Source organism: Podarcis cretensis, assembly GCF_951804945.1.
Source record: "Podarcis cretensis genome assembly, chromosome: 7".
Classification (NCBI taxonomy): Eukaryota; Metazoa; Chordata; class Lepidosauria; order Squamata; family Lacertidae; genus Podarcis; species Podarcis cretensis.
The window spans coordinates 63,949,673-63,960,188 of NC_137176.1; the positions used below are offsets into that span (position 1 = coordinate 63,949,673).

Sequence of the window (10,516 nt, forward strand, 5' to 3'; positions counted from 1 at the left end):
GCCCTTGGGGACTCAGATGGTTGGCTGCTTGCCCGACTCGCAGTTAGGAAAAAGGGAGGCTGCGTCTCAAGCGATGGCGACCTTTCCCTTGATAGATACACAGTTATCGTTGGCAAATGCCCCTGAGCATGTGCAGAGTGCATTCTAGTCCGGCGACGGTTTTTTTTTTTTAAAAAAAATAACTAGAAATAGATGAGAGTGGTAGAAAGACACTATGGTTGATCTGGAGCAGCCTTTCTCAAGCTGTGGGTCCCCAGATGTTGTTGAACTACAACTCCCATCACCGCTAGCTAGCAAGGCCAGAGCTCAGGGATGATGGGAGTTGCAGTCCAACAACATCTGGGGGACCCACAGGTTGAGAACTGCTGCTGGAGGTAGCCCATGTTCAGCTGATGCTGGACTACAACTCCCAACATGCTCCGGGCTCGCTAAGGCTTATGGGAGTTGAGGTTCAGCGGCATTTGGAGGACCAGCGGGGAGGGGACGGACACACGCACGGAGACAGCGACTTGCGACGGGCGGGTTCCCTGCAAAGGGAGCTTCCCGCTTTAATTCCCTTTTGTCTTGCAAGGCTTTGCTGACATGTTTGGGGCGGGGTGGTTTCTTTTTGTGAGGTTTCTGGTATTTATTATTCTCTTTAATGGGAAGGCAGGCAGATATTGGCACACCAAGCTCTAACAGGCTATGTGATGCTTAGCTGGTTCAGTTTTAGTCTATTTTTTTACAGTTATTACTGATGGCACGTTTGCAGCTGACTTCAGCAACCGCTTTGTTGTGTGACCCCAGCGCTACATATATACGTCGATCGCGATGACTAGGGGAACCTGAGACTGATTATGGTCGATCACAGGTCGATCGCTGCGCTCCTGGGGGGACGTGAGGGAGATGCTGCCCTTCCGCCTCCGCTGCACTCAGCGCTGACAGTGGGGTGGAATGGGATGCTGCCAGAGAGAGAGAGAGAGAGAGAGAGAGAGAAGCAAGGAAGGGAAGGAGTTAACACACAGGAGCGGGGGGGGGGGCAGGGAATGAGAATCACGGAGCAAGGAAGGAAGCCAGCCCTTTGGTCCCATCACTGTGATTGTGCCGGAGTTAGTAACAAGCTGGCTAGCGCCATACAAGCGTTCTGATGTTTCTTGGGGGCGGGAGCTTATACATACTGTTTAGACGCCAGCTGGGAGGGAAAGCGGGACAAACACACAGCTGTCAACTTTCAGATTTGAAAATAAGGGATCAGCAGCCTCGAAAATAACGGATCAGATTTGAAAATAAGGGATCAGCAGCCTCGAAAATAAGGGTTCAGATTTGAAAATAAGAGATCAGCAGCCTCACCTGTCCCGGGGACAGTCTACGAGATATCTAACAATCCGGGATAGCAGCGGGAAGCAGCGCTGGAATAAGGGAATTTCACGCAAAAAAGGGGAAGGTTGACAGCTATGGACAAACATCAGCTGCATCTGGAGTGCAGCCAAAGGCGATTGTGTGGCAGAGGGTGTGTGTGTAGCTGTTTGTGGCGCCAGTGCGAAAACTTGACTCTTATGACATTCTCTTTGCTTTTAGCAAGAATCTTGAGATCTGAACGTGCTGCCAGTGACATAACAGCTGTAATTAAAGGACTCCTTTGACAATCAACGATCATTTCAGCATTATAATTAAATTGGGGGGCAGGGCTTGCACAAGCTCTAGTTCACCCCTTGCCCTAAAAGGCATCAACTGAGGAGCATGCATTTATGAGTAATTCCTTGGACTACTTTGAGATGGACATAAATCAGAATTTATTAAATCTCTTCATGTAGGTGATAAAAATAACACATGATGAAACTATAAACAGACTCTGTTTTTTGTTAGGCCTGACATGCAGAGTGTTTTTCACAACTACTCTATATATGAAGTTGCATTTTCTAGAAACTGGACTTCATTATCAAGATATTCCAAGATCACATTTCCACCATTATTTAGTGGGGATTCTCTGTTGCTTATCCAAGATGCTAGTGTCTGGTCCAAAGGCAAAGCTTCTCCAGATGCCGGGTGGCAGAGTCGTAATTTCTGAAAATCCAGAGAAGGGGGGGGGGGGAATACCTTGTTGTTATTTCACAGCTCTCCTCTCCAAAGCAATTAAAAAATAATTGAACGATAAAAAATAGTTGCTGTAGTTGATTTACCTTAGCTGTGGTTTTGTTGTTATCATTCTTAAGGTTTGCTAAGGAAGCGGCAAAATCTATTACTTTACCAATGCTCCAGTTACTACTAAAGAACATGGGTTTGCTTTTCTCCTTACTCTCTTTAGGTAAAAACACTTGGAAGTAGATTCTCTCTGTCTGCAATAGAAAATGGCATTGATGCAGCTTTAGAAAGGAACATACTCCTCAGAAAGGAACTCTACAAAGAATCAAGGTCAGGTAAACCAGAGAGAAAAGGTAAAAAAACAACATCATATCCTCCAATTGTAAAAAACAACATACACAGAATGTCCCCTCCCCAATGCCACTACCACCAGCTGTTCATGAGACAGGCAGGCAAAGAAAACATCAGGTCCCTACTCTCGCTCTAGCTGGGATGGTTTCATTTCATTTTTATTAGCTTTAAAAATGTGTTGTAGAAAGAGGGGGTTATTGGGATGTTTTTGTTTTTATTATGTATTTTCTGTTTTTTACATTGTGATTTTATGTTGCGAATCATCCTGAGATCTACAGGTATAGGGGTGGGTTAATAGGGATAATGCTTCTTTAAAAGATGTTTTTTCATTGTCTGATATGGAAAGACTTTTGGCAGAAGGTAACTAACCATCAACAGAACTGTACGGAACCACTTTACATTTACAGAGCAAAATATCCTCTTGAACCCAGCACATGGAATCTCACAAAAAGACAATACAAATGGACTCTCCATGCCCTTACCATAGCAAAAAGACTGATACTAATGAGTTGGAAAAATAAAAATGTGGCTCCCTTCTACGATTGGATCGACGACTTGTACAAACATGCAACATATGAACAACTTGCATATAAATGCAGACTTGCCATGGATATATTCAATGATATTCGGAATCCATTCTTACAAATACTGTAATAGGTTAAGATCTGGTGAAGCACAATAACAAACTTGTAAAATATACAGTTTTGGGTCCCCCCCCTCCTTTTGTTTTCCCTTCTGCATGGGTTCTGTTTCTCTCTCTCTCTTTTTGTGTCTCACCATGTTGGTACATGTATGGTTATGTACCTTTTGAACTTTCAATAAAGATTGAAACTAAAAAAAAAAAAAGATATGGGGTGGGGCGGTTTGAAAATTTAATAAATAAAAATAAAATACAAATATTAGTTGAATGTTATTGAGAGCTTTGAGGATCTCAGCTGACAAGGATACAAATTCACTAAAACTATCCAGCAGCAATCTAGAATCCACTTACCTCACTCTCCCCACAATTCCAGGTGTTTCCATCCTATACCGTACTTTACATTTGTACAGAGTTTAATATACAAAGCTGCTGCATGTACAGTCCCTGTGGGAGGAAGATTTTACTAATGGGGCTTCATTGCTCTTTCCTTCAGGTCCTGCAGTTATTTAAATTGCTCTACAAGGACAGTGTAGTAGACAACACTCTCCTACACTTGCATTCCACTTTAGAAAACCCTGAACAAACACAATAGCAGAAGTACAGAAATAACTTGCTTCACTAAATATGGGAGTAACTACAAACAGGTATGGTGTTTAGAGACAAATGAACGTGACTCACCTGCACCAAGGACTTATCCCCAGATGCATGCATTTTCAGTTTCATTAGGGCCACCTTTGCTGCTGTTTCGCTGTTCTTTGCTCCTCTGCCTCTTTTACTCACTGTGGCTTCTTTCTTAGAATCTGAGATTTATGCATGGACTCATTTTAGTAGCTATCACCAGTCCCTCTCATTTTGCTAAAAATGAAATATGCACCAGCATGAATGTTAAAGCTTCTTCACAACTGGTGCACTGGAACAACGTGCAGCCTTCTCTTGCTTGTGTACATAGGATGGAACCTTTTTTCTGACCTCTGAGTACTATATGCTTGCCAGTAATCAACATGTGTCACTGCGAATGGGCCACACCAATATATAGAACTAAAGATGTTTAGGGGAGCTCAGATTTGAAGGAACCAACTTGATCCCACAGGCCTGTCTCAGGGATGGTTTCATGCAATAAAAAAATTACTGCTCAATTACAGTTGAGAACTTGTGGGAATGAAAGGGGTTCTTGCTAGTATTTTAGCATTAGGAAGTTGCAGTTTGCCGTTAGAAAAACAGAACGACTTATTCCTGCAAAGGATTTCCACTTAAGTCTCATAGGAAGTAGACCCAGACATAGCTCAAGTACACAGAAAAATAGGACAAGTCAATTACTTTTAGGAATTGTAGCAAGGAGATGGTTGTTGCAGGACCCAGCCTTACTTTCAGGACACAATATGAAATATGAAAAACATAGCCTCTCTTATCCTCTTTCTGTATCAGAAACCTTATTAAGCGCACAATCCTATGGCCCCTGAAAAGGCATCCTAGGGACTGTAGTAGATCTCCGCCTCGGCCATGGAGAGGGAGGTCTGTGAGCAAAGGAAGGCTGCCCTAAGAAGTCTTACTACCATGGGTGTAGAAACCTGTGCTGTCAGTGTTCCAATAGCAATAAAAGTAAAATGGGGCATTCCAGGGGTGCTTTATCTACTGGCTCCAATGCTACCCTGTTTCTTCAATATGTCCCCACAACAGGAAAGGAGGAGTCTACATACAGTCACATACATTCTGCAGCAGAAAACTGTATTTTTAGCAAGTCTTACTGTACCTACCTACAATATCTTTAACAAGCTGCTGGGTAACAGCCATGCGAGGTTTAGGGATTTCCAATTTTTCACATTCATGGTCCAGTTCATGGCGGTGACTGAAAACAATAGATGAAGAAACTCTCAGTAGTTAGTCTACAATCTAATGAATAACGAGGAGTGAGGTTGCTTAATTAATTTGCTCACCGAAAGCAAAACTGCTTTTCACAGGAAGGGCACAACACAGGTACAAGTTCTTTTCCATCACAACCTTTATATGTGCACAAGAAAGATTTGTGGTGATCTGGTTTCACCTCCCCACTTTTTAGATTTGCCTAAGACGATTTCAAAGGAAATTCATGTTACTTACAAATATACATCCTGAGTTCTACTGAAACATAACCAGGCATTTTCTCCATCATGCATCACAGCTATTTAGTAGCTATCTCTTAATAAAGAGAGAGGATATTGTGTTCTTAATACAATACCACTTTTGCCAAATGCCAGGTGGAAAGAGACTGAGTAAAATAAAATATGTCCAGGAAGTTACTCCTAATGAACTAATAGAAGCCATTAATCTAAAAGAAGTGCTCATGTACACTAAAATGCCTATGATTTATCAGTAACTTATAAGCAGGAAAAAGGACACCATAAAAGAATAATAGCAACTAAAAGCAACCAATTCACAACTTAAGGTAAATAATAAATACTCTCTAAGCAACCTAGGGGGAAAAGGCAGAGAATGGTCTGGTTTGCATGACATGCTAAGACATATTATGGGTCAGGGTGAACATGAGAGCTTGCAGACTCTGGAAGAGATCACAGCTGCTTTGTTCCAGCACACTTATTTTGGTGCTGCCCTGCACTTAGCTAAGCCATGTCTTGCTTTAGCATGCCATCTGAACCCAGGCTTGTGGTTTAGCTGTTTTCAGATGAACCACAAGCTGTAACCAAGGTTTGTCTTGTGCATTATGGCTTGTGGTTTCTCTGGGAGAGCTAAACCACAAACTCTGGTTTGGATGACATGCTAAGCCAAGCCATTCACCTAAGTCTCAAGGTGATTTACAAGCATACAATTAAAACATAATTTGGCAAAAAGATCATGTGAATTGCTGAACGAAAACTTACAAAGCATTGCTTGCAAAATTATTCAGAATGAGCTTAAGGGAACTTCACTGTTAACTAAAATATTCCAGAGGTGTTGAATGCTACAGATGATTAAAAATTATCAACTTACCTCAGAACAACCATGTGCAGCCCGACTTCTGTGCTGAAGACTTAAAATTACAAAAAATAAATACCAACACATCATTAGTGTGTGAATTAACAGGAGAACAAAAAAAGACTCGGCACATTTTTTCTGAAAAGTTATCTCAGCAAAACTAATCAAGAACGCTACAGCTTCAATTGAACAAAGCTTTAAAAATACATAATAAACATGCATATTTTTGCTCATTCCTCTCTTCTCTCTGTTTATTTGTTAGCTATGTTGTTTCCCAGCCCATCCATCCAAATGTCTGAATTAGGGATGGTGAACTTGTAGCCTTCCAGATATAACTAGATTATAACTTCCACCAGCCCTGACCAGAGGTCATTTTGGCTGGGCTGATGGGAGCTGAGAATCTAACAGCATCTCAAGGGTGACAGGTTCTCCATCCCTGATTCAACTACAGATTTTAACTTCCTCAGGGTTGGGACTATTTCATATATATTACTGTTCTTTTGTTTCTTTTAAGTGCCACAATGGTGCTATACAAATAAGAAGAGCAGAGCAATCCTAAACAGACAGATATTCCAGAAGGCAGTTAAGACAGTGCATCTCCTGCATCCTAACTGCTCCTGGCCAGTGGATCAAGACCAGATTGTGGGTGACAGTGTAAGCTTTCATTTTCTGCCCTTCCATTGTCTCCCATGGGGTGAATTTAGTTACACCTGCATTTTTTGATATGTTATACTGAGCTTTGTGGGCAAGACCAGTGAACAAAGTGAGTTAGGATGCAGTGCAACTTTGTCTATCCTTCTCACTTCACTTCACCACTCCCATTCTCACCCTTGACATGCCCTTTGGGGCATTTACTCTGACATTGCTTTTGCTGGTTTGACTTAAGCCAGAAGGCTATCCCTCAGCACCCATAAATAAATATGCCTGGGTCAAGTCATCTATGTCAGTTTAAAGTGTGGGGAAGGATATGCCTGCAGGGAGAAATTAGGATGTGGTATATCTGGGGAGTCAGGATTGTAGCATAAATTCTTTCTTACCAGAAGACTCCTGAGCAGCCATCACAAACAAAGGGGAGAAAATCTAAAATGAAAAAGATAACACTCAAATGAATTTTTGATATTTTACTTTTCTGTTTAGGTTACTCGTGTTGTTTTAAACGCAAATCTTTATTGTATCTCACTTTCATTTGTAATTTTTGTGTGTAGGTATTTTGTAATATTTCATTTGATCTTTTAAGAGAGGTTGTAGAGAGCTGTTTTTGGAAATGTAAAGCATTGTAGAAGTGATTTAAATAAATTCATATCAGGCGCAATAATAAGACAGTGACAAAAATAAGACAGATAATCTCATATGTCAATCAACACCTGTGCTGAACTGAAGCTGAACTGTTCTGGAAGCTTTGCTAATGCCATCTTGGTAGTCACGATAACCTCAGAGTTAACTGGAGGTTGTCGTAGCAATGAGCTCATATATGTTTACATTCACTTGCTTTTATATAAGCTAATTGGCTGGCTTTGCTGTTATCTTTATCTGTGGGCTTGGAGTGCTGGGCTGTGAGCCCAGAAAGGGGAGCTATCTGTAAGGTTTGGGTCAAGCGAAATGACACATGCTGCTTTGTGTATAAAGAATGTATAACTTTTGCTCGGGCGCGGACTAGCCATCTCCTTGCTGCGAAGTCCGTCCTGCATCTGCAAAGGCCAGAAAAACTGGCGGACTGATTTGCTGTAATTCTCCAACTTCCTTTAATAAAACACTAGGACTGGCCATTCTTGATTAAAGGGTTTTATATTGAGTGCAAGCTACGTTTTGTGATAAGACCATAAAATAAAACTTAAATAAAAGATAATTACTCTCCTATACATACACACACACTTGGCCTGGCAGGTGTGAGCTCTAGCGCATGTCCTTTTCTATCTAAGCAAATCGGCCACAGGATAAACACCTTTTTGCCTTCAGTGATAACCAGAGTCCTGGCTAAACTCCACTGGCTACCAAGCAACAGTCCACGCCCACTTCTGGAAAGAGCCACGCCCCTTAATTTGGTTACTGTCAACTATCTCCTCCCCTTTGCCTTCCACACCCACAGAAGCAAAAAGGGGCAGAACAGTATATTAGTCTACACTTCCGGAAGGGTAGGAGCATGAAGCCGCTCTACCCTCGAATCTCCATGGTGGTGCTTCTTCGTCCAATTCCAACTCGCCCCTCAGAGCTTAAACCTGAGACTCAGAAGTGGCACCATGAAGATGCACTTCCCCCTCCCCCGCCACGGAGAGTCCCATGGTCTGCCCTGCCGCTCAAGGGCTCCTTACCAAGCTGCCCGCAGTCCTCCACTTCACAGTGCTGTCCAATCTCCAGTTCCGCCATGTTGGTGCACGACGCATGCGCGCCCCGCCACCATGTTCCGGCGGCTCTAAAAGGATAAATTCGGCTCCTCCTACCCCGAGCCGTGGTATCCCAAAGACCGCCCATTGGGCGTCATCGAAGAGGCGGAGCTTGAGAGAAAGGTGGGCCGGGCTCTGTGTAGGAGCCGCGCCTACCCGCTGTCACGTGACGTCTGCCCCCTTTCTGATGTAGTTTTTTTGGTGTGTGTGCGCGCGCACAGCGCATTTACTCTTATTTAAGTCTTGCCCGTTTCCATGGGACTTACTCCTAGGTAAACGTGCGTAGATTTGCAACCGCAATTTTAAAAAATGGTTTTATATTCTACTTTTTATTTTGTTTTAAAGTTCTTAAAAACTTCCAGAGACCTTCCAGTATAAATTACTACTATATCACTTACCCAGGAGTAAACTTAATGGGCTTTACCTCTGAGTAGGTATGTCTAGTTTTGCATTATTATTAGTAAGAGCCCAATTATTTCAGTGAGGGTTGCTTCCAGTTAAGTAACTATAACTTAGAGTCTACCTTAAACCCCACTAGATGTGAGGGTTTTACTTCTGAGCAAGCATACTTTGCACTGTGCTGTCAATCATTGCAGGTACACGCGGTGACTCATGACAAGGTTCATGACATAACTGCTCTCATGACCACCGTTGATCAGTAGGAATCTTCCTTGCCATTGCAATTTAAAATGACACATTAATTACCGAGGGATCTCTTTGGTTTTTGAATCTATACATGTAAAGCGAAGGATTAATCAAGGCACGCTGTTTGGTAGTCATGCCTATTGTAAGCTTTATGACTAAAGCAAGATGTCATGGTATCTTGTGTCTTGTGTCTTGGTATCCTTAATATTGCTGGATATTTACGTTTATTTTCAGTTTTTTCTAACATAACGCTGGATTCATTGTACCCCTCAACGAAGCAAGAATCGCGTAAACTAGGTATTCCGTATAAAGCAATATTAAACCATCCTGCTGGATTTCCATCTCTGGTTCCCGAATCCAGATCCTTCCTAATGCAACAATTTGGGGGTTGGGTGGGGGTCAAACCTTAAAAATCTGTAAAATGCGAATAACGTTGACCAGCCTCAATTCTGATGGACAGCAACCCATGAAAGCTTATCATAAAATTATAGAGTTGGGAGGAGCCCTAAGGATCATCTAGTCCAACCCCTTGCAGTGCAGGAATATGCAGTTGTCCCATATGGGGATTGAACCTACAACCTTGTCATTATCAGTACCACACTCTAACCAACCATCCAGGCTAATAATAATAATAATAATAATAGTCTTATTTGCATTTAGGTACCAAGAGGCTCTTAAGGTTTCCCAAGTTTTCAACCCGGCTCTGATATAATACAGTCATACCTCATGTTACATCCGCTTCATGTTACGTTCTTTCAGGTTACGTCCCACCATGACCCGAAAGTACCGGAAAGGGTTACTTCTGGGTTTCGCCACTCGCGCATGCGCAGAAGTGCTAAATCGTGCTTCGCGCATGTGCACAAGCAGCAAATCAAGCCGTGCACCTGCGCATACAGTGCTTCAGGTTGCGTTCTTTTCATGTTGCGGATGGGCCTCCAAAACGGATCCTATTTGCAACCAGAGGTACCAATAATAATAATAATAATAATAATAATAATAAGAAGAAGAAGAAGAAGAAGAAGAAGAAGAAGAAGAAGAAGAAGAAGAAGAAGAAGAAGAAGTTATTTATACCCTGCCCATCTGGTTGGGTTTCCCCAGCCATTCTGGGCGGCTTCCAACAAAAGATTAAAAATACATAAAAACATCATTCATTAAAAACTTCCCTAAACAGGCCTGCTATCAGATGTCTTCTAAACTTCAGATAGTTTATTTCTTTGACACCTGATAAAGCCCCAAACGAATCACTGCTCAACCCAGGAATGTAGGGAAGGAATGAGAACGAGGGCGCTGGCGAGCATGTGCAGAGTGCAGCGGCTGTCCCACCGCTTGGCTGGCTCTTCCTGCTGGGGCTCCCGTTGGAGAAGAGCCTCTCCGCTGGCGCCGCACGTTCCCCAGGTGGCAACACCTGTCGCAGGTACGTGTGGGTCACGTGGCTCGGCCGTCGGCCTCGGGAGCCGCCGCAACAGCAGCCACTTCCTTCCCCTCCTGG

At 42.7% G+C, this 10,516-nt stretch overlaps 1 protein-coding gene and 1 long non-coding RNA gene across 3 annotated transcripts in view; one reads left to right on the plus strand and one right to left on the minus strand.

Annotated features, from left to right (window-relative positions):
- The window catches only part of LOC307219769, a 255,558-nt gene that overhangs the window by 227,670 nt on the left and 17,372 nt on the right, over window positions 1–10,516 (plus strand). The window lies entirely within an intron of this gene.
- On the minus strand, window positions 1,749–8,434 carry ZFAND1 (zinc finger AN1-type containing 1). Its single transcript, XM_079983198.1, has 8 exons — window positions 8,311–8,434; window positions 7,039–7,081; window positions 6,017–6,056; window positions 4,987–5,114; window positions 4,807–4,898; window positions 3,731–3,852; window positions 2,160–2,315; window positions 1,749–2,043 (listed from the first exon to the last, which is right to left on the minus strand). Exons 1-8 carry the CDS (start codon window positions 8,363–8,365, stop codon window positions 1,873–1,875), a joined length of 807 nt encoding a protein of 268 aa, XP_079839324.1. The 5' UTR covers window positions 8,366–8,434; the 3' UTR covers window positions 1,749–1,872.

Coding starts and splice junctions, on each gene's coding strand:
- ZFAND1 (XM_079983198.1), bottom strand. CDS start 8,365: ATGGCGGAACTGGAGATTGGACAGCACTGTGAAGTGGAGGACTGCGGG. Junction 7,082..8,310: donor GGAGGACTGCGGGCAGCTTG/GTAAGGAGCCCT, acceptor TTTTCATTTTAG/ATTTTCTCCCCTTTGTTTGT. Junction 5,115..6,016: donor CTGCACATGGTTGTTCTGAG/GTAAGTTGATAA, acceptor AAATCGTCTTAG/GCAAATCTAAAAAGTGGGGA.